Source organism: Microchirus variegatus (genome assembly GCF_963457635.1).
Source record: "Microchirus variegatus genome assembly, chromosome: 16".
NCBI classification, from domain to species: Eukaryota; Metazoa; Chordata; class Actinopteri; order Pleuronectiformes; family Soleidae; genus Microchirus; species Microchirus variegatus.
In genome coordinates this window covers 4,838,057-4,862,377 of record NC_139817.1, presented here as the reverse complement: position 1 = coordinate 4,862,377, position 24,321 = coordinate 4,838,057, and the positions used below count along the sequence as shown (strand labels likewise).

The window sequence follows — 24,321 nt, the reverse complement described above, 5'->3', positions numbered from 1 at the left end:
CGACCGCCCACGGGCTCTGTCAACGCGGCGTCGGTAGGAGGAGAACCTCCGCTGAGCAACCTCACGGAGTGTGTGTGGACCGAGGCCGCTTTGGGATACCATGGGAGTCGGATTCGATGGTTTTTAACGCGACGACCGAGCGGATGGTGGAGGAAGTCCCGGCAGCGAGGGAGTAAACGCGGCAGGGAAAGGAAAGGAAAACTAACTAACAACAACAGCGACAAAAAGTGAAGCCAATGTCAGAATCAATGAGCGTTGACTCGAGTGACACCATGTTGGGAAACTCTGGTGGTTACGCTACGAAGAAGAGGAAGAAGCCCGTCCTCAAACAGTAAGCCGTATTTCCTCTTTGTTTTAATGCGCTGAAAAGTTGTACTTTGTGTGTTGCGGTTACGCGTGAAAGTTACGTAGGTTTGAACTTTTAACGCAACTTTAAAAGGTGCGTAGTTTTTGATTTTTAGTCAGGCGCTTTGGATTTACGTTGAAATACGTGTTTACACGCTTGGAAGAACAACAGGTGACATTGGGGGGGGTAACATAAGGACAAGACGAATTAAGAATTGAATTGACACACTTTAATGTGTAATTTATGCACTTTTGGGGGGGGAGGTTGTTTGGCCCAGTGTTGAAATTAGCCAAACTATAACCTGACGCGACTCGTGCCACTTTAAAATGGCTAACTCTACTGATTTTGGTAGCAGGTAAGTTGTTAAGGTAGCGCAACGTTTAAACGTCTAAAAACGGGTAATCCGCGTGTGAGTCGTAAATCCTAAACACTCGGGATTGAATAGAATATTGTTTTCCTGCGTTTTTGTGTCGAGAACTGTGAGCACTTTTGTTGTTTTTTGTCCCCTTCCGTGTCTTGTACTATTAATACATCCACCGGACCACCTTAAAAATTTCCGTGCGAAGCTCAGATCTGGCATGGATTAATGCCCTCGCGCATTTATCACAATCAAGTCGGAGAATTTGTTATTGTAATCTGATATGGCCCCGCCCCCTCTGCTCTGGATTCAGTCAGTGCTGGGCTGCATGTACTGTATGTGCATTCTCTACTGTGCACCCATCTCCTGTTTCACTCTTCTTATTTGTATTCATAATAATAATAATAATAGTTATTATTATTATTATTATTATATTACATACAATACTGCAATACTAATTGAGCCACACGGTGGTGCAGTTGCTAGCATGTGGTAGAAAGTGAATTAAATAATAATTCATTTTATTTATAAAGAGCCTCTAAAGATTCTCATACATTACAGTTAAAATTAGCACAATTACACAGTCAAAGATCACGTAGCTATTTGAAGTAGGTGAGTTTCAAGCTAGCTGTCACATGGGTAGTTTTGTTTGTTTTTATGGTGCAACTATGGCAGAAATTAGGTAATACATAAACTTTAAAGATGCCAAAAAGAGCCTTTGAGAAACACTGTTGTACTGTACACTTTATGCTAGGTCTGCAGCAATTTAGAGTGATTTTTTGTTTGTTTTTCTGATTTTCCAGCTTCTTACATGTGTATATTGTTTTGGTTTCTTTGCTCCATATAACTAATTAAATTATTTTAATTAAATCAAAAGTGATTTTTTGGGGGGGGGGTTTGAGAAACATTGACAAGATTGTATGATATTTTATGGACCAAACAATGTACACTTTAGTATACTTGCTATATATATTTACTACTTTCGTTCTTTACAGTTAACATAGATAGATAGATAGATAGATAGATAGATAGATAGATAGATAGATAGATAGATAGATAGATAGATAGATTGATTAAGATTATGGGATAGGGTTAAGGCAGGTAACAAATGTTCAGGGCAGATGATCTATTTCAAAATCCCTGACATGCTTTTTTGATCGATCTGAGTAAATTCACAGACAATGTTATTGTTCTTCGACGAAGGAGTTCAGCGACTCGTCAGAGTTTCTGATTTATGTTTGTGTTACTAGATCAAATCTACCAAACTTAAATAAGCTCAAGTGAAAACCTGTCTCCAGTTTTGGCAGCGGTCCAGCTTTCAGATCAGTTTCAGGTTCGTTCCTGTGCAAGTTGTGTAAATTTCCACACGGTTCAACACGCTAATGGATTTATATAAACGTATAGCAGGAGCAAGCACGGCACTGCTGCCGTGCTTGTAGTGACAGGCCCTAAAGAGGAATATCCCTGACCGGACCAAGTCAAGTCAACTGTCTTAAACTTCATTTGAGAGGCCCGAAGTGGAATGACAGACGGATTAATCTTCAGACAGACAGACGGGCTGAAAAGGCCAGGTGTTTTTCATAGAAGTTGGCGGTGACCAAACTTGAGCCAAAGAGAGAACGAGTGTTCAATATTTTGGAGTCTAACTACAATGTCCTACCTCAGCATATATATATATATATATATATCCAAACCCAGTCGCTGTTAATTAAAATCACATTTTCTAGATTCTAAATGTAGACGATGGAAAACACAGGATCGGGTCCTGCTTTTGCATTGATCAACACCAGACGTCAAGCCTAATCCGCTTCACGTTTTGTTTATACAAAGGGCATTTGTAAGTCTAAAACTTCAAAAAAAAAAAGGGGGGGGGGATTTTTTTCTTAATCACATTGTACAACATAAACCTACTTGACGTTAAAAAGGGTGTGTCGCACAATATGGATTCACGCATGTCCGCTTACAGGGATCTGGCGAATTGCAGATTTGTTGTTCCCAGACTGAATCCCAAAATACAAAGGTGGCCTGTGTCTGTGTCTCTGAAGATGTGGGACTGTGTATAATGTGCACTGAGGTTTTTTCCTGGACGGCCCAGCTGGGCACGGCTGCAGAGAGGCACCACTGATTCCTGCTGTAAAAAAGCTGCGGTCACTACACACAGGGGCATTCCACGGCAGATCTGGCCATCCACATTCTCGCTTTTATTACCCGGATGCCGCCTGTGTACGTCGCCCGTCTCCGTCGCCATGATTCCTGCTCTCTAATTAAAATGAAATGCGTCTATTTATTGTGACCTGTGCACCGTTTTCTTTCTTTTTTTTAAATAGAACACGGCGTCTTCTGTTCCCAGACAACAATGTTTTCATGCCCTTTTTTTGTTGTTGTTTTAAACACATATGTTGCCCTGGTCATGTCAACGCGAGGCCACGTCCGTAACGCTACCCGAAGTCTTCCAACTCAAACATGCAACAAGAACATTAAACAACCATAATTGGCACAGTTTATGACATTGTTTATCCAACGATGCTTTTTGCGGTATTTCTTTAACAACACATTAAATTCACCTGCAGCCTGCTGCATCCTTTCTTACTGTCGCCTCTACAGGTTACTCTCACGACAACGTCACTTTGAAAGTATTATTTAGCTTATTAAAACATACGGGCTAATTTCGGGTCAAGTAGGGATGGCCCAATACCATTTTTCGTGTCCGATACCAATATCACAAACTCGATATCAGTCTGCAGCTGTTTTGTGCTAGCCATTTCAAGCTAAATCAAAGACACAATTCTCTGACGTGTAACACGCCATAATCTCCCACGAAGAAGCTAAAAACGCCGTTGCTTATTTCTATTTACGATATTACTAGTGCTGGGCGCATTAACGCGATAGGGGCGGTTAGCGTTGACGCACAATGCGTTTCCATGGCAACTGACCTGGAAAAAGACGCGCGTGACATCTTGTTTACGTATCGTATCCGGATCGTTAAAGTGAGTCTTTATAGTAATGCTAAACTTTAAAAACAGAGGAACACATACGCAGTACACGGGTACGCTGGTTAGTGGTAGCTCTGCTCTTTTGCTTTAATAAACAGACCACTCCAGTTTGACTGTAGGCACGCTAACGGCGCTAATGCAGCTAACAAAGTGAACTGGTAAACGGTGTTGCAGCACGGTGTTGCGCGTCTTTCTCCGGTCGGTCGTTACGGAAACGTGCGTCAACCTAGTGCCCTGCACTAGTTATTACACACATTGTGCGTAGGATTTTTGGATTGTATCGGATTGTATTAATATTTTTATCTGTCCGATATCCATTATCATGATATTGCAATACTGAATATTTGAGAAATCATATTGCCACCTAGTGGACTGAAATGTCAATAAAAAAAAATCGGTGCCAAGCGCACAAATCACCCGCCCTCTCATAGCAAGACTGAGTTTTGCATCAGCTCATCCCTTATCACAAGTAGATCATCAGTTGTGTGGTTGATAACATAATGTGACTGTTTCTTGGCAACCGCTCGTATTCTTAATTAGGAAGGATAATATGCTGCACTGATGAAAATGTTGTTTTTGCACATCAACGGCGATTGTGACAAACACACACACACACACACACCCAGCAGACATGCTGATAAGGGGTGTGGCAGAGCGCCAACAGTCCTGGTAAACACAGATACAGTTACCCTTTGTTCTTTGCCCTTTGTTTGATTTTCAAAGAGGACTCCACAAACTCACGAGTAGTCATTTTTTTAAATATATAATAACAATCTTTACCAGAAAAATAGATAAAACCAAACAAACACAGAAAATATGTGTTCCCATAACAAAACAACAATGGAATAATAGTACAGCCAGAATTTAAATAAGGGGTCAGCTATCATGCGAGAGTGGTGGACTTCATTTAGATAAATAACAATAATAGGAGTTTCAATTTGTTAAATAATATATCAGATGGTGCGTTCCAGTTGACGCCCCATCGGAATCTTCAACGCGGAATGCAAAATCTCTCGTTGAGCATTGTTATTGACTGGTTTTTCTTTCCAAAGAAAAGCCCAAGAGACATTTGCGTCCATTTTCTTTCGGACTTTTTAACTGGAACATGATCATTTCAAGGGTGAAGTCACACACCCATTTACATCCAACTTCTAATGTAAATGGAACAGACCATTGACTCTTGAATTGTTGGGTTAGGGTTAGGATTAGAGGTCGTATCAAGTGAATGTTTTTGCCGTGAGATTTTTCGAGCTATTTTACTCAGAAATTGTAATAATAAGATAAGTCGGGCAGGTAGTGGTGGGCGCGTTAACGGCGTCAACGTTAACCCATGATGCGTTTCCATGACGACTGATAGGAAAAAGACCGGATTTGTTAAAATGAAGTTACGCTAAACTTTAAAAACAGAGGCACACATACGCAGTACACAGGTACGCTGGTTATTTGTAGCACTGCTCTTTTCGTTTAAAATAACAAACCGCTCCAATTCGACTGTAGGCGCCAGTTAGCTTGCGCTAAAAGGAGCTAATGCAGCTAAAGTGTAAAGCTAAAGACTCCGGTGTCGCGGAACGTAAACATGGCATCACACGCGTCTTTTTCCCGGTCAGTCGCCATGGAAACGCGTCATGCGCTAACCTAGTGCCCAGCGCTAATGTAAAGTAAAGCATTCATGGTCAACTTTACTTTGGTTTGCTCCGTGACAGAGGACAATAGACTCTTAGGTAAACCCCCAGCAAAACTGTAAAATGTGCCTCGTAACTCGTGATAGAAAAGAAACCCCTGCGTCCTATTCTCCACTGACTGTAAACATGGTCCATTGTGCTTCCCCCCCCCCCCCCTCAACGTAGATGTACTGATGGCAAAATTCCCCTTTCATGTCACGTTATTTGCCTCCGCATAGCTCTGAAGCTCCGCCGGTCACAGCAAATTTAGCAATTTAGTCGCAAAGCAATACCTCAGATTTAGGAATGCGCTGATTCTCCAAATCCATCACAAAATGTTGCCATTCTGCCCCGTAGGATTTTTTCTTTTTGCTAAATGGAACCACTCTTGTTGGAAGCCAATCGTTTTGTTTTTGGACATTTATGCACACCATATGTCATTTTGTGTTCTATTTTTTGCCAAGCGCTCTGTGCAGCCTACAGCTTTTTTTTTTCTTGTAAGCGATCCTACTTCTAAATTTGCAGTCTTTTTTTGTCTGCAGCCAAACATGTATAGAGAGTCATGCCTCTGGATCTGGCAGATGCATCATATGCTTTCAGGAGGCTAATATGTGACAGTGCTCCAGTGTATCTAGGGGTTGCTTCATGCGGTCGAGGTGTTTGAGTTCATTCCGTTTGAATCTTGATATCAGGAATCCCAGTAGAAATGAGTGGATGAGGTAAAACCCTTCTTTTCTTTCCCACAATGAATGCCCTGATGTCTGCTACTCTACCCCCGTGACCCATAGCAAATCAAGGTGGAAAAAAAAGTGGTCCTGAATGCTGGCTTTTGTCTCCGCTCGGCATTTCTTGAGAGTGAGATCAGTCCCGCTCCGTTTCTGGGAAGGTACAGCTTGGATCTGAGGCCAACAATTGAGTTTAGTCTGCATTCCTGACGCTGTGTTCAGTGGCACGGGAGGAAATGTAATAGCCTGCCATTAAGGTACTTTTCAGGATAGAGAGAAATGTATGGAAAGGTAAAGAATTACCAAATCTGACACTGCAAATATGTTATGGTAGTAGTTGGCCATAGCCCACATTTCCTAGATCTTAATGCAAAATTTGCTATATTATGTATATTCAAGCATACTGTATATTTAGGTTATTTGCAACCTATAGAGTTGAGCCAGCCGTGACCCAGACAAGGTCATAAAATACCGCTGAAGGGAAACATTTGCATCTGCTGTAATATTTATTTGGCCTGTGTGTGCTTTTCAGTGACACAATACTTGGCGGATCAGCGCACATGTCTCATCCCGTCTTCACAAGTCATAAATTATCTCTTTACTATCTTACTTTCAGATTATTGTCAAGGTAGAATGCGATATTCTTAATTTTGAGACTATTTTCTTTTGAGGAATCAGTTCTTTTCAGTTGTATACCTTAAAATCTAATTGAGTGAATTTGTAGATTTAGTAAGTTGTGTGTTAGCATGTGTGTGCTATTCGTGGGAAATCATATGCATCGCCATCTAGCCTCGTGAGTTTATGTTTTGCGCTTGAGCGTGGGTCAAGCAGCACGTACGGTACGAAGCCGCCGATTCCTTTCTGAAAAAAAAACTGGAATTACCTCAGGTAGTTTTTGTCTGGTTTTCATGCTAATGCCTGCACAATATTTATTCTGGAGCAAAGCTCATTTCCTTCATTCACCGCACTGGTGCCTTGTTTGCAAAGGTAACGTACGCGGTCGTGATCTTTTGTACGAGCAAACAGACTTTGTCGTGGTCACATGACTTCTAATGAAGATGAATGCTAACAGAATGACAGTCATTGTTTTATGCTTATTAGCCCCAATAGCTCCTTTACCGTTATTGCAAAGTGGACAACTTTGTGCCAAACCAGGGAGAAGAATACTTGTAAGCAAGCTAATAACTTGATTTTTCTCTGACTGGTGGTAGGAGACCAACATATGTTTTTAATGTATGGTACACTTCTATTAAATTCTACTCTAAGGCCTTTTTTCCAAAGGAGTATTGGTTGTACATGAACATGCAAGTGCATTTTGAGCCCTAAATCGCCCTAAATTGCCATACAAGTATAATTTTTGTCTTAAACTTGTTCTCGTCCATCCTCTTAAAATGAACCCAAGTTAAATTTCCATTTGGTAAGCCCAAAAAATCAGAACCTGCTTTTTATCCAAGTGAAACCAGAAAGCATCTTGTCGTCACGCCACTTCCTGGTCACGGAAGAACCTTGCTTCGTCTTGCGAGTGCAAACAAAACCTGGTTTACGCTCCAACTAGCTGCAATGCTAATGTATTCCACGATGGATGCATAACCCCACCTAGCTACAGGGGCCACGAAGCTCAAACCTGCAGATCTAGCTCGGATCATCTTCCTTCCTGCCACAGACACAAACCCTCCGACAGAATTGTGTCGTACTGGATTGAGTCCACTCGCTCTCTAGACAGTCTTGACTTTGTATGCTTTGTTCTGCACCTGGTGTGATTACTCATGCAGGTATCACGTGAGCTGTCGTGCTGTTGACTCAGCAGAACTCTCTATTAGTCACGTTAATGGAAGCCTCTTCTTTCCGGTGATCATGTGAAGCAAGGTAGTATGCCTCATGTCATGTCTTAATTGAAGTGAGTAACGCTGAAGCCCACAACAGGCTCTAAAAAAGGACCAGGTAGCCAAATTGCGAATGAATCACTCTTGGTTTGGTCCATCGTCCGGATTTCCTGAATATTTCACACTTTAGAAAGTAACCAGTGATGTTTTTGTCTCCCTCTCTCTGCAGAAAGAAAATATCTGAAGGCAATGGAGTTATTAAGTCAAACCCTTCAAAGCGACACCGGGATCGGCTGAACGGGGAGTTGGACCGCCTGACGGAGCTCCTGCCCTTCTCCGAGGACGTTCGCTCTCGCCTCGACAAACTGTCCGTCCTCCGCCTCAGTGTCGGATACCTGAGGGTTAAGAGCTACTTCAAAGGTGAGCGTTACTCTGGGTACACTGAGCAACAAGAGTTATCTGAAAATAAATTAAATTATCAATGATTTCCCAGTGATTTGGGTCATGGTCCTAAAAAACGACACTGAACTAGACTGACTCAATATAACAATTAGATATCGATGAAACTCGCATGAGTCATAGTTTCCTACCGCTTCTTTGGCAACACATTTTATTTTTTAAGCTTGTCCTTTGTTTCGTCCTCTTAAATCTAATCAGAACGAGTCGGACTGTATGGAATAAGTCACAATAACACAGAAAATCAAACGTTGCTGGAGTTGAGATCTGCGGTAACGAGGCTCGATAAGTAGGCAGTGAAATAGCGAGGACCTTTTTTAAATGTCGAGTACTCTGGAAGTGATTAAAGAGCAGCATATGCAAATGTGCTGGCAGTGCCTCTGACAGCCGAGGCAGCAGGAATGAGAAGCATGAAGGAATCTGGTTTTAGGAAACAACACATCCTCAGTACTCGTACCTTACTCCACCCTCCCTGGGAACAACACCTGCAGTTGTCGCTGTCGTCGTTGTCGCGGCCTCGCTGCAGAGGAAAGGTTATGAAATATTTTGTTGGAGAGATATTAAATCTTCATTGTAAGGCGAGTAGACTTGCAGGCACCCTGTGCTGTGGAAATCTGATGACTCATGTGTTTGAGCCAATTAAGTGTGAGTTACGTGCAAAACTTCACCACCTGCAAATGATAGTTTTGAAAAACACTATCTGATGTGCTGGCAAATGAGTCGGTGAGTAAGTTACTCTGGTGCCTCTGGGGTCGCTGACATTATGTGTCAACGTTGCCGTTTAATTTTAGTACATTGTGTGCGCTTTGTTCAAGCCTTTGTGTTCTTGTAGTTTTATTGGATGCCGAACCAAATGTTTTCTCTGACTCTCAATGGAAACACATGTTACCCCTGATATGGATTAGTTGCTAGCTTACGAGCTAGCGTAAATACAAAGCTGCTTTGATTTGTGTGGCCCAACACTGTGCTAATAAAGCACATACTGTAATTTTTTTTTTTGTCTTCTCACACCAGAACGTAACCTGGAACAGAAATCTTTATCGGAAATGTTTATTTTCCATCGTTAAATCGGTTTGCGCTGAAGGAACATGTAATTGCGGTCGTGAGGCAGCAGTGTACGAGCAGAAACTAACGGCAGCTATTAAGGAAAAACGCCAATGAAGCAGCTTGTTTTGTAGCTCTGGATTCAATCCTTCAACTGTGAGTAAGCAATTTTGTGGTCAACCACACACGGTGGAAATAATAACTGGTTATCGGGTCTTAATAATGGCGGCTTACTAGTGTAACTCTTGCAAACAATCAATAAATGTGGAAGAGCCAGACAAAGGTAGTCTTGCAATTGGAAGAAGACGAAGGTGGTGAAGATCCAAAGCTTAGAGAGGACTGCAACTAACAAATATTAATTTGATGATTATTGGGTTACACTCTTAGAAATAAAAGCGCTAAGTAGAACCATATAAGGTTCTTAGGCTTGTCCTCATAGGAGAACCCTTTTTGGCTCCAGGTAGAAGCAACCCTTAGTGTTACCAAGAACCCTTGAAAAACCCTTTTATCGGGAAAGGGTTTTTCAGAAGCAAATGGTTCCAGGTAGAACCTCAGCTCTTGTAGAAGGACACTTTTGGAACCCTTATTTCTAGGAGTGTAGGGTTAGGGATAATCGGGCTAGGTTTAGGGTTATCGCCTGTTATTGATTAATCATTATCTTGATGGGTTAGGGTTATCGATTAATCATTATCTTGATGGGTTAGGGTTAGGGTTGTTGGCTCTGCGATGGACTGGCGACCCGTCGTAGCAAACTTGGCTAAAAAGAAGAGGGTGTCTGTTCGATTGGAGGGTTCAACAAACGGCCAAAAAACGACAAACGCCTATCCCCGAAAGCACAACGTGGCGTCGTCGTCGTGTAAAACCAGTGCGTCATGTTCACTGTAATTATCAGCGGTTTCACTCATAATTGCCTCACCAACCTCTCTCACTCTCTGACTGACTGCCAGTCAAAACATAATCTTGTCTTTAAAGGAAGACATGTCACCCACCAACGATTGAATATCTACCATTCTCTCTTTAATCCGTCTCTTGTGAGCAGCCTAACCATATTGAGCATTATGAGTTATGTGTGTATTGATTGTCTCCTATAACCGATGTCGTGCTAAGGGTAACGTGATGATGGGGAGGGTCAAGTCTGGGTCAACACACATCAGTCGTCGTTTGTTCGTTTTGCTGTGCAGCAAAAAAAAAATGGGTCAGACGCCGTCTGGCTGCTGTAGTGACCGCGGTTCAGTCTGAGGGGTGCAGAAATTAAATTAAGTAACGCTAATGTTTAAAACCTAATTACAAACATCGCGTTGTGGCGCTAAAAATGGAAAAGACTGCATGTGCGGGTGAGCGAAAGAACAAGAGAGAGCGACGTTAACTGGTAATTTTTGCATTGTAATTGTGCGTAATTCTATGGTGTAGCAAAAAAAAAGAAGAAGAAGGAATTATATAAAGCTGCAGACTGGAGTCTGAGAGTAGTAATTTGAGATCAAACTAAGTATTCAGGTTAAATACCTGTCTAGTCTGTTGTGAAAGTGCTTTTTGGATGTGGATTTAAAATAGATTGCCACACACACAGCCTTTACCTGGCATGATAAAGTGCCAGATTGTCTTCTTGGCCGTCTGTCGTGACACTTAATGCAGACTTAAGTGGGGTTTTTTTTTTGAAAACCCCTGCTCTGTGGGATCCTCTTGTACCAACGCCTGGGCTGTTTGATTTAGAACACAATGGCAGCCAAAGTAAGAATTGTTCGACATTGTTAGGAAGGGTATCGGATTTCGGCGTTTGTGTGGCTTCGTGTTTGGGAGCTTTCGGTGTCATCTTCAGCAGGACCTGGTAAGTTGTCGGGAGCTCGTATATGTTCATGTAGGAGCAGATTGTTGTGATTTCTGTAACAGCTGCTTCTCTGGAAGACAGAACACGACCGTGTTTGACCTTTACAAAGATAGCGTGAGCCTCCCAACAGCAAGTTAAAATGAACATGATGATTGTAGTGGAGGTGTTTGGTGTTGTGAGAGTTTGCCGTTTTACGCTGCTTGTGTCACGGTAAAGCAACATAAACATCGCTATGTTATTTTTCCAATGGGCCAGTGGAGGGTGTTTAAGGCCAAGCTGCACTCAGACAGTGCACCGAATATACTACAGTGCTGAGTCATTCAAGGGGTGGGGGCGGGGGGGGGAGGTTCTGTGTGGATGAAGACATTTCCTGTTTATCGAAAACTTCTTAAGAATGAAAAAGATTGTAGAGCAGGAAAGTTCTGTTTCCATGTGCAGGAGGCCTGAAAATGCTAGTTGTTGTGTTTTTGTGTATACTACAAATACACAACGTTGAGAAAATAATGATGTCATGTCCGCCCACCTCCATTCACCCGATGTTTAACTTTTATTTTATAGTCTTGAGTTCCCCTAATTTGGTTCATTCTCTCTCTCTGTATACATTATAATGTAATGTATTATATATATATATATATAATTTAATTGAAAATATTGTACACCTCTACAGAAGAGGATTAGAATAAAGTCAGAATTCTGAGTTTAAAGTCAGAATTCTGGGAATAAAGTAAACATTCTGGAATAAAGTCAGAATTCTGAGAATAAAGTCAGAATTCTGGGAATAAAGTCAGAATTCTGGAATAAAGTCAGAATTCTGGAATAAAGTCAAAATTCTGGAATAAAGTCAGAATTCTGGAATAAAGTCAAAATTCTGGAATAAAGTCAGAATTGTATACTACATGTATACTACAGCATTTAGAGTCATTTGAGGAGACTGTAGCCCCCCTCTTGTTTTGATACAGAAAACACAAAATATTGATTGTATTTCCACAAACACAAAGGTCACTCTGGGTCGTCAGGGCTGTGTAAACACACGTACATAAGAACCGCTGTGTGTTCTAGTTTAATGTTTCACAAGATTTCCGAGAAGTTGTAACACGTTAGCTTAATTTCGTCCCAAAAGTCAAATCTCGGTAGGCGATCGGGTGAACATGCGGTCACGCAGCGTGGATGTTTGTGTGACTCCTCAACAAGTTTGTGTTGTCTTTGAATAACTTGCAGCAGAGATGGCGAGATACAGATTAGTGTGATCATGTGGCGGATTTTGAAACGCTGTTGGAGGTAGATATAGGTAAAGGAACAAAGTGACTGAGTTTTTACGAGAATCGGCAAAAGTTTTGCGCAGCGTTGGCTTTTTTTCCAACATGGAGCTGGCATTTTTGGGAATCCTTAAAATGGTATTTTTGGGACAACAGGTCCCAGAAAGCAAGACTCTGAAAATGCCACCCTTGCGTTGTTTTGTATACAACAAATACACAACTGTGGGAAAACCTCTTGCGCTTGTCGGTACAAGAAATCTCCACTTCTTGCTTCTCTCTTGTGTTTTGCTGTTCCTCCTTTGCGGCGTTTCTCTACAAACAAGCAAAGCAACTGCAAACAGACACTCTGCTTCCTGTTTACGCTGGTACACGCATGATGGGCTAACATGAGCGGTCGTGTAACACGGGTTTTCAGGTGTGGACGGATTACGGACCAACGAGTCTGGATGAAGTTCTGATGGTGCGCCTGTGTTTACGTCTTGGGGGAAACGCACGGTGACAGCTGCGCAGTACCCCTAAGCTCCTTAAGTCCAAGCGTGTATAATAAACTCTGTCGAGTATGAATCATTTGGAAGTCAGTCGTGTCGAGTTTGATTAAGATGAAACGTTTAGGCTTCCCGAAAACACAGGGCCTTTGCCGTCTATCTAAACAAGATCACCGTGGTTGAATCTCAAGGGTTATCCCAGTCAAAACATATGCCAAGGCATTGGCGTACGAGTGGGGACATGCCTAGAATTTGAGATAAATATCTGTATAAACCGTTGAAAAGAAAAAGCTTTAGAGAGAAGATCAAACGTAAGCAGTTTTTAGGGGGTGCAAGGGAGATTCGCAGACCCGATAATGGATCTGGCTATTTAAGGTTGCATTGAAAGCAGGACCGTTGCCTCCTCGAGTGTTCCTCGTTGCGTGACTTGACGAGGCAGCGCTGGATATTTTGAAAGGCCTGTGGATCACTGCTGCTGACATATTTGTGTGATGCTGTTAGAAATTTCAGGGAAAAATGTGCACTCGCTTTCCAAGTCCATTGAAAACATCCAGGGCCTGTTAGCAATCATCGTTGATGTGGTAACACCATATTATTTGCTATAATTTAATATAATTTGGTATTCTGGGACGTTTTAGCACACAAACCCCCGTACACACACACACACACGACACAAGTGTAAGACAAGGAAAATAAAGAGGTAAGAACAAGCATCAGCATGGGAAGCCCAAGTCTTGTTTGTTTTTGAATCCTGCTGGGATTGTTATGAGGATATACTGCATGAAAGCTGCGCTTTTTGTTGTACAAGCTCCGCAAAAGCCTCCGTTAAGTCGCGCCGGCGGTGTCCCAACACGCGAATAAAGAGGACGTCTTTTCCTGGAGTGACGGCGCTCGCCTGCAAGCTCTTGATTCACGACTCGCCGCTTGGAAATATCGTGAGAGTGCGAGCGACCACTGGGCGACAGATTTAATCATGTTTTCATTTTTCAACAATTTCCATTCTCTGGAATGGTTTGTTCCAAGTCTTCTCCAGCATTAAACCGCAGCGCTGCATCTCCTCTCATAACTCTCAAACTTCGTTTCCCCTGTTTCCCCTCGTCCGTCTGGAGACAAACTTTTTCGCCCACCGAGGCTTTTCTGCGACATGTCGGGGGTTCCAAGAAGCACTTTTGTTTGTTTATGCGCCTAATCAACATCAGCTGTGGTCCCGTTTAGAGGTTTGGTCGGGGATCACAAAACACAGAAGATGTATTATTAAATTTATTTAAGGACCGTAACTTTGAAATTAACCAGATACGCAAAAAAAGTGGTTGTTTTTCAAGAGTAAATTTGATTTTAAGTAGAGGTCATTTTTTTTTTTTTTAGCAATTAATAGTAGTTGTCATATTTGATTTGACTCTATTTTTCCCCCTGGTGCGCTAGAGGTAGGCTCAACATGATGACGACATAGAAGCATCGGCTAGCCTTAAAACGCAATTTTTCTGCATATACTTTCACGTTTCTGCTGTACTTCAGTGGCACCTAACCCAAACCCTACAGCACCACTTACAGGTGGGGCTAATATATTCCAACTTTGTCATCTTGAACTCAATGCCACGCTCACGAAAAGCCTTTTTTAAGAACAAAAGTTGTGTTTCCGTGCGGATCAGGCCTCGTATTTCACTTCTACATCTATCAGCTGCGACGCGTACTTGCTTTACACTGTGATTTTCCAGGGCTAAACTTAGACTTATTGTATTTTCTGCCTCGGAGTATAGTTTTACATCCATTCCTGCCTCGTGAGAGCTTTGACTGACCACCTGGAGCCCGATAAGCATCACTTATTGGCGACATGATATGCGAGGCACGCCCCTTTAAACGCGAACCTGAATTTGGCTTTGTCTTCCTGCTGGCTGATGCCATTACTTTAAAATAAGCAGCTAAAAAGAAAACCAAAAACAGCTAAAAATAGTGCCTTGTTGATTGAACATTATGCCCCCAGACCCAACCTCCACCACCTCCACCACCACCAACACCAGACAATGTGTCTTGAATAGCGCATAATTGCTGTTTATCTTGACTCGAGTTCATCAGCGTCGGCTCTCGGGCATTTGTGCGACAACAAAACCCACAACCTTTTTGCAATCCTGCAGGTTCAAGTCTTTTCAACAGAGTCGTAAACAAGGCGAGATGACAGGGTTACGACTATCCAAACATACGCAGTACAATAACAACTCTGTCTCTCAAGTCATTTAAAATCACTTTTGAAAGCGTCCAAATAAGTTTCAGGATCATTTTATAGATTGTTCCACTTTTCCTTACTCTGTGTACTTTCCTGAAAGATGTTGATGTCTTGATAAGGTGGAAGCAGGACCAAGATGGGGCCCTAGAAATTAGCACATGCTAGCATTGTTGATCATCGATCAGATCGTCCAAAACTAGCTTTAATGAACCTCAAAATCCAGCATCCAGAGCATGTTGGCGTGAACATGAACCAGTAACGGAGCTTTGCTGCAGAAATTCTACTCCTGGATCAGGATTTGGTGTAAAAGGAAGGACACACATTGTTGTGTTCAAACCTCTTTTCCCTCTTTGTCTCGGACGTGACACTCTGGCCACATCACCACAGAGTGACGGGAGACTTTACAGGCGTACATTAATCAAAAGTACTGATTGACAGACGGACGAACCAATGGACTTAGCGCTCCAGCTCATTGACTTTTTTTCAGCCCCGCAAGCGCCGCCCCTTTCCTGAACATCTGCGTGAGAACAGAGATCTCTGTACAGGATCTAGTGGAACTAAATGTTTTCAAATCAAGATAATATTCCCCTATGCATTGCTGGCATGCTTTATACTCCAGTCTGAATATGGGCAGGCGTCCAATCCGTGACAGCATTTCCTTTTCCCCCCCTTCTTCTTACTTTCAGAGCACATGCATATTACTACATTAACGCTGCTCCAGTTTTTTATTCTTCTTCTTTCTACGGCCGTTCACCGCGCTAAAATACTTGCTAGTATTCGCTACTGGCAAGACCTTACAATAGTCACCACTCGATTGCGTGGCCCCATCGCAGCTCTCTGGATTTCACTTAATTACCCCCCCACACAATGAAAAAAGACGCCTGAAAGCTTACCTCATTCCCTGTTGTTTGCCCGGAGTCTTGCTTGAAAAGCAGTTCATCAATCCCATAATTGCCGCTCTCTTTTCAGAAAGAGGAAGCTGCAGTTCCATGCTAGTGGATACGAGTGTCGGATTACGCCGTGTCTTAAAAAAGATTTCTTTGTAAATTTAGGCATCGATGAGTCACTTGATTAGTTATTGTTTGGGCCATAAAATGCCCCCCAAAAAATTTTGATTGGTGCTTCCTAAACTTTGATTTATGTTGTTTTGTCCACAAAAGTGATAATTTTTAATGGGTTTTTTTGTCATATGGAGCAAAGAAACGATAATAAATCCCTACATTGACAGGTTTTCAGGCCCTTGGACTGTACTAATGCAAAAAGTCAATTGTATTACATGTGTTTGGCTCTTATTATTGGATATTATGCCATTGTTGAGCATTTGAAACCAATGCAAACCGTAGTAAGACTTTATATTAAGGAAAACTCTTAATAATTTGTCCTTCGATTTCTTTCTTTTTTTATAATTACTTATTTAATAAAAACTCTTGTTAATCCAACAAATAACCCTGTAATCGATCTTTTTTGCAACCAGGAGTCATCGCCGCCCCCTGGTGGCCGTCTGCTACGTCTGACCTACTTCCCAGGCTTGACTTCTCAGTCTCGAAGGCTTTCTGTCTGTTTGTTTTTTTTTGTTCGTTACACACTGTCCAGGTTTTTCATAATTGCTCTCGCTCAGAAGTTGAATGGAAACAACGTCAACAAAGCCATTTCGGGATTAGCGAGCGCAGTCGTCCGTCTCGTTGTTAGTTGGCCCTATTGTCGAGGCTTAGCATACATGGCCTTAGTGTCAGATTAGGTATTTCCTGGCCTTGGAAAAGAATCATGTCAATCCAGTCGTTGAGCATACCACAAACTTCCTCCTCCTTCCTGCTTCTTGTGTTTGATGTCAGTGAGAATCTGCCTTCCACCGCCCTCCGCACAAACTCACAAGAATGCGGCTCCAGCCTCTGGTCAAGCTCTGTCCGGGGGTATATCATGACACATCCATGCCTCTCCTCCTCCTCCTCCTCCTCCTCCTCCTGCAGCAGCAGCAGCATGGAGGAAAAACTGTGCCACAAACTGTTAACAATGGAAAAAGACGGGGAGGGAGAACAGACGAGAGAGCGCTCACCGCTGGGGGAAGAGAAAAGTCGAATCAAAACAAACAGGCAGCCACAGAGAGGCCCGCTCACTCACGCGATCTCTGAACAGAGGGAAAAAAAAAGGGAAAAGAAACATGAGGGATGTGTTGGATTATCCAGATTTTTCAACTTGACGTAGCTCAGCTGGCGTGCTTGGCTAAAGTGGGGAATATATTAGCGTGTATTTTTTAATTTCTGATTTCTGACGACTGCACTGACTCTGCGCGAGTGTTTATGTAAACGCTGTGTGAGTTCTCTCGGTGGGGGTGGGGGGGGGGGTTAACGCAGGAGTGTCTTATGTGTGGCTGCAGGGGAGAGTTCAGAGGGTGGGGCGGCCTCCTCTTCCCGTTGCCTTCCCCCCCTTCTTTAAGGAGTTGCGTGACAGGACTGCGCTGACGTTTTGGGAGAGGCCATATCCTGGGATTTTCCTGTAGTGGCCTTTCAGATAAGGGGAAGCACTCTTGTTGGCTACTGCTTACAAAAAACCCTCCAGGGACAGATACAAGAGGACAGAGAGTGTGTGTGTGTGTGTGTTATTTCTGTGCATGCATTATGTGTGCGCGGATACGAAAGGTTGCCATATCGGTTTCCCAGCAATGAGAAAACCTGTCTTCTGGCAGTGCACCGACGACTGAGAAGCTAGCTTCTTCTACGGATTTATGACCCATCATTACAATATTTATAGATCCGCGCTGGGGCTAAATCAGTCATTTAAAAATGTATTCAATTAGAACAAGTCATATTTTCTGGGTTGTTTTTTTTTTTGCTCCTTATAACAAAGACATCATTAAAACTGAATATTTTTGAGACATTTGAGAACATTATTATCAGGTTTGAGAAACTCTGATCCACATTTTCCCACATTTTACGGACCAACCGATTACTCATTAAATAACTGTTAGTTGCAGCCCTAGAATATTTATTCACCATGTTATAGATTTAAAAAGTCAGAATATGAACTCTACTCCAATGGAAAAATGACATTTATATGTGGCAAATTCTCAAATAGGCGAAGAACCCCACCTTTCTGTCACCCATTTTTCCCTTTCACCCCAACCTGTCTAGGCAGATGGCCACACATAAGTTCCAGTTGGATATTTTTCTATTAGTCAGTTACTAAAATAATTAACTATTTTGAAATTAATTAATTCATTCATTCATTGATTCATTCATTTACAGGTTTGATAAACACTGATCCTCATTTTTCCACCAAACTATTGCTCAATTAACTGAGAAGATAATCGACGATTAAAATAACCGCTAGTTGCAGCCCTACAATATTTATTTAGATTTAAAATGTCAGAATATTAACTGGAAAGATGATATTTATATATGGCACATTCTCAAATTGGCGAAGAACCCCACCTTTCTGTCCACCATTTTCCCCTTTCACCCCAACCTGTCTAGGCAGATGGCCGCACATCTTTGAGTCTGGTTCTGTCAGAGATTTCTTCTTCTGTAAAAAGGGTTGAAAGTTTTTTGTTTTTTTTACTCATTGTGTGAACTGTTGGGTTTCTCTCTCAATAAAATTAAAACATTTTTGTCACCTTGTTTTACAGCGACCACGAAGAACAGCAGCGGCAGCAGTAGCGGTTCGTTTTTCCCCGCGCTGAAAGGGATAAACGGACAGAAGCGACAGAACGGAAACGGCATGGACGCCACAAGCTTCTCTGAGGGGGACCTCCTCCTCCAGGTACGAGACGGGAAAACTGACTGTGAACGTATGTTAAAGGCTTAGCAAAAGCAGAAACAAGTGACCACAAACAGCCACCTTTAATCCACCCTGAAACAGTCGGAGGAGGTGTTTGAAACAAACCTCACGGTGTAATTCATCACTCAACCGCCCCGAGAGCCCGGCAGGTGCACAAATGCACTGTCAAGGCTGTGTTTATTTGCGCGATCGTCGTGTCGTACACCGGTAATCCAGGTTCTGTCCACGGGAGGAGGAAGTTATGACAGGTGACGCTGCTCCGTCTCTGTGCCGGGTGCCAAAGCCCCGGCCACGCTCGGCGGCTTTGAACAAAACCTCCGCTTGTCAAATGCCACCGCGCGCCCGTGTTTATTTTGCGCTCACCTGTCACGTACGTTTTTCAACACTTTGCTCTGCGCGACGATCACAACGGGCACTGATTGCGTCGCACAAAGGAGCTCTTTGAGGAGCTGCAGCTGGGCCATGTGACTCGCTGTCATACCAAAACACTGACACGGTTGAAAGAAATCATATTTAATTGGTTGGTTACACTTGAAATTGATCCACACAGACTGTAAAATGTTGCTTTCACTGATCAATTCTGTGTTTTTCTTTAATTAAAGTGAGTGGAATAGACTAAATGTTATTTATTTATTTATTTATTACTCAAAAACACAGTTTTTCCAGTAGCGTCCAGCTTCTATATATACATCTATATGCATAAACATGAATAAAATAAATAAACTAATGAAATGTGTGAGAAATAAACATTAAAATCCCTTTGTTCTATAGTGACAATGTCATGTGACCCACTGACTCCTAACTCAAGCCAAATTGTAATACAATTCTTCATTGTAATGATATAATTTCATAAGATGTGTGTGTTTGTTTGTTTGTTTGTTTTCTAACTAACTAACTGTATGTTCCACCCCGTGCAGGCATTGAACGGGTTTGTGATCGTGGTCACGTCAGATGGTTTGGTGTTTTATTCCTCGGCCACAATCAAGGATTACCTGGGCTTCCATCAGGTGAGCTGCTCCTTCTGTTTCTCTTCTTTTATACAACTATATATAGTAACTATATATACATGTTATATATATATATATATATATATATATATATATATATATATATATATATATATATATATATATATATATATATGTGTGTATTTATAGACGGGAATATATATATATATATATGTACAATGTTATGTTGCTATATGAGCTGTTGACTGTGGTGCTCACCAACGTACAGTCCCAGTGAGGTCCACAAGGGGGAGCCTGCATCTCTCTAGTCGTTTACACAATAATCTTAATTTTGATTTCTTATTTTCCTCTCTTTAATTGGGTATTTTTGTGACTTAATTTTTTAACATTTTATATATATATATATATATGTGTGTGTATGTATGTGTATATGTATATATATGTATGAATGTATATATGTATATGTATGAATGTATATATGTGTATATATATATATGTATATGTACGTATACATATATATATACATATATATATATATATATATACATATACATATATATATACATATATATATATATATATACATATATACATATATATATATATATATATATACATACATATATATATATATACATATATATATATATATACATATATATATATATATATATATATATATGTAGGAACAACAGCATTTTATTCAATACTCTAATATATAATAGTCTTGTATAATACTGTGCAATTTCTTGAGTAAAAGACGGTCATAAATAAAAAATAGTTAACTCAATAGGTAACTCTGGAGAACTATGGTCTTTTCTTCTTTTGTTTACGCCGTCAGCTTTCACTTCACAATGCCAAACGCAGCAGCCTCCATAAAGCGATGCTCTCATCTAAAAACGAATAAACAAATACACACAAAAGTCTTTAATTCCAAGGCTATAAAAACAAACGGTGTAGCAATTCACTTGTTCACTATTGGTAGTTCATGTTAATGTTTCACATTGGACAGTTAAGTAGGAGGAGACGACCCTGGAGAGCTATTATGTACGCCAGTGTTTACCAAACTTTCTTTATAGGCGACAAGGGCAATGTTTATGAGAAACAGCTCTTTATTTTCTTCATTTAACTTCATCATTTAAGTCAAAATTCAAAGACTTATAATTGAACTGTTGTTGTTTTTGGTGGATTTCCAAAACGGTGGCTACCTGAAGCGGCTAGGCTAACGTTAAGCTAATTGTTACTGATTTTATGAACAGTTCAGGCGAAGATTAGATCACTGTAGCCACGACGACGGCGAGTTACAAGCAAATAAATCAGCACAGTATTGACGCCGACGCTGCAAATGATCACGTAACGCAGTTACGCTAAAATGTGCTAGCTAGAACCCTGTTTTTAACTTGTTTCTATGTCAGGTTGGGAACAGTATGCACATTTTGTGGCTAGCCAGTTGTGGCTAATGTCTTGTTGTCTTCCAAACAGTCCGATGTCGTTCACCAGAGTGTGTATGATCTTATCCACACCGACGACCGAGACTTGTTCAGGCAGCAGCTGCACTTCGCCATGAACCCCCCGCCAGCCTGTGTGGGTGGAAACGGTGAGTGGGGGGGGCAGGGGTTTATTTAAAAAAAAAAACGTGACTTTCATCCTGCACAGGCGCCATTTTAACGTGTTTTTTTTTTTTTTTGTCTCTCAGCCCTGACGGGCGCTAACACGGTGATGTACAGCCCCGAGCAGCTCCCGCCGGAAAACTCCTCGTTCCTGGAGCGCACCTTCGTCTGCCGCTTCCGCTGCCTCCTGGACAACTCATCCGGCTTTCTGGTTAGTGCTGCCGATATTTTAGTTTTTAGTCAGTTGTAGCCACGTTATACTGTTGGATTTACTCACCTCCGTGTTCTGTTTTTTTCCGATCCAGGCGTTGAAATTCCAGGGACGACTGAAGTACCTCCACGGCCAGAGCGTCTTGCGGGACAACCGGGTGTGCAACAAGCCTCAGCTGGCGCTGTTCACCATCGCCATCCCCGTTCAACAGCCGGCGATTGTGGAGATCAGAGCGAAGATGCTGCTCTTTCAAACCAAACACAAGCTGGACTTCACGCCCACGGGCATTGACAACAGGTGCCGCTTCAGTCTCCTCCTTTTCACTACACTTTTGTTGTGTTGTTATTTTTCATTATTGCGGTAAAACTAACTTCTTTCCCCCCCCCCCCCCCTTTGCTCGTCTCTCTGCAGGGGGTCGGTTGTCCTGGGCTATTCAGAGATAGAGATCTCTATGAAAGGCTCCGGCTACCAGTTCATTCACGCGGCGGACATGATGTACTGCGCCGACAAACACATGCGCAGTAGGTTCACCCATATTGTCAAAAAGATGCGTGTGAAGTCATGTTTACGCGCTGCACCGCTTACCAGTTAGCTCCTTTAGCACCTTTAGCGTTAAAATTACTCTCTAAAGTAATGCTAAGCTTACGCAGTACACAGGTATGCCGATTATTTGTAGCGCTGCTTATCGTTTACTAAACAGACCATTCCACTTTGACTATAGCACGCTAATGACGCTAACGCTAACCCATTTTAACAGTCGGGTAACACGAGTAACGCTCTCCTACAGTCTCTCATTGTGTGTGTGTTTTTTTTTTATTGCAGTGATTAAAACGGGAGAGACTGGACTGACTATTTTCCGGCTTCTGAGCAAGTCCAACGATTGGGTGTGGGTGAAGTCCAACGCCAGGCTGATCTACAAGGGAGGGAGACCTGAGTTTATCATCGCCAACCAGAAGGCTTTATCGTAAGTGTTTTATAGCTTGTTTTTTAGCCTCTCTTAGAAAGTGATTAAACCTGTAGCTATAGATAAATGAAAGAGTTTTCTGTTGTCAGTATTAGGGATTTGGCTGATAAGGGATTTGGAGTTTGAGAAACACGGACCGTCTTAAACACAAATTTACCCATAAAAAACAGCACAATATGGAGCTTTAACTAGCTAAGGTTAAGCTATGCTAAAGTAGTTGTTGGTCTGTGATGTATGATCTACACGTCGACCGTAGCTCAAACTTTATGTCTATAATGTGGCTTTTTTGGTCTCTTCCAGCAACGCGGAGGGTGAGGAATACCTGCGCCGGAGGCAGGCGGAGCCGGACTTTGCCTTCACCACAGGCGAAGCCGTGCTCTACACCACCACCGCCACGGTGGACGTCTCGCTGTATCAGTTCAACAAGAAGTTCAGCGACCACGGCATGGGCAAAGACGCGCCGCCCGGCTCGTTGCTGGACTGCTTCCTGAAGCAGGACGAGTCGGCGTACACGCAGGCCGCCGAGTCGCCCTCGCCCGTTGATCAGGTGTTCATGGAGAGCCACGCGCTGGTCAGCATTTCCAGAGACGCGTGGCAGGACGCCGAGGCGGCGAGCAGCGCCGTCAGCAGCGCCATCGTGAAAGAAGAGTCCAAGCAGTCCGTCATGGCCGTCATCGACAACCTGGAGAAGATCGCCAACAAAAGCGACTTCCCCGCGGCAATGCAGTACCTGGAGGTCGGCGACGAAGAGCTGGTGGAGTGGGAGAACGCTCTCAAGAGGCTGGGTCAGGAGGCCGATCAGCAGAGCAACATCAAGGCCGACCTGGACAGCATCCTCACCACCGACATATTCGACTACATCGACGATATTTTGTTCCAGGAGAAGGCCGCCGAGCGTCTGAACCCCAGACACAACGGCCTGGCGCCGGGAAGCAACAACAACCACGACGCCGCCTTCAACCACGTCGCGGCTCACCTCTCCGAGGACCAGATGTTCAAGAAGCTTAGCCCCAATCACGCGTTCTCGCCAAAGAATGGGCTCTACGCTCACCAGCAGGACGCGGCCGTCATCTTCAACGGCGGCCAGAAACTCTCGCACCAGGGTCACCTTCTCACGCCGTCTGACGCCAAAATGCCCGCTCTTCAGGAGCTGCAGCTCCAGGACATTTTCAGCCCGTCGATAGAAATCCCAGATATTATTGTCCCTGACGTCTCGGGGCACGATCTGCATCTGGCTCCTTTTCAGGCGTCCTTCGGGATTAGCGCACCCGCACAGAACAATTTACAGGCTGCCGCGAACGGACCGATGCTGCCGAGCGCCGCGAAACCGCCAAACAATGTAGCACCGGGCGTCATGGACATTTTACCTCCCCTCATTCCCTGCAAAGACTTAAAATCCTTCCCGCCGCCGAATATTCCCGTGCTCTATTCCGCGCCTCACGCGCACAAGGTTCAGCAGTGGCCGCAGAGCGTCACGCAGAACGGACACGCGCCGATGGCGCCGTGTAACGGACAAACGCCAGAGAGCCAAACATTCCCGCACGCTGGCCTGTGGCAGAGCAGCGTCGCCCACGGCAAACACGGCCAGCAGGGGGAGCTGA

At 42.9% G+C, this 24,321-nt stretch overlaps 1 protein-coding gene across 1 annotated transcript; it reads left to right on the top strand.

Moving 5' to 3' along the window:
• Positions 1–24,321, top strand: LOC310938381 (aryl hydrocarbon receptor-like; the record flags this gene model as incomplete). Its single annotated transcript, XM_083902874.1, has 11 exons — positions 1–331; positions 8,136–8,326; positions 18,816–18,949; positions 19,885–19,974; positions 21,418–21,532; positions 21,632–21,756; positions 21,851–22,053; positions 22,168–22,277; positions 22,579–22,720; positions 23,021–24,170; positions 24,244–24,321. The coding sequence occupies exons 1-11, from the start codon at positions 237–239 to the stop codon at positions 24,319–24,321; spliced, it is 2,433 nt and encodes an 810-aa protein (XP_083759000.1). The 5' UTR covers positions 1–236.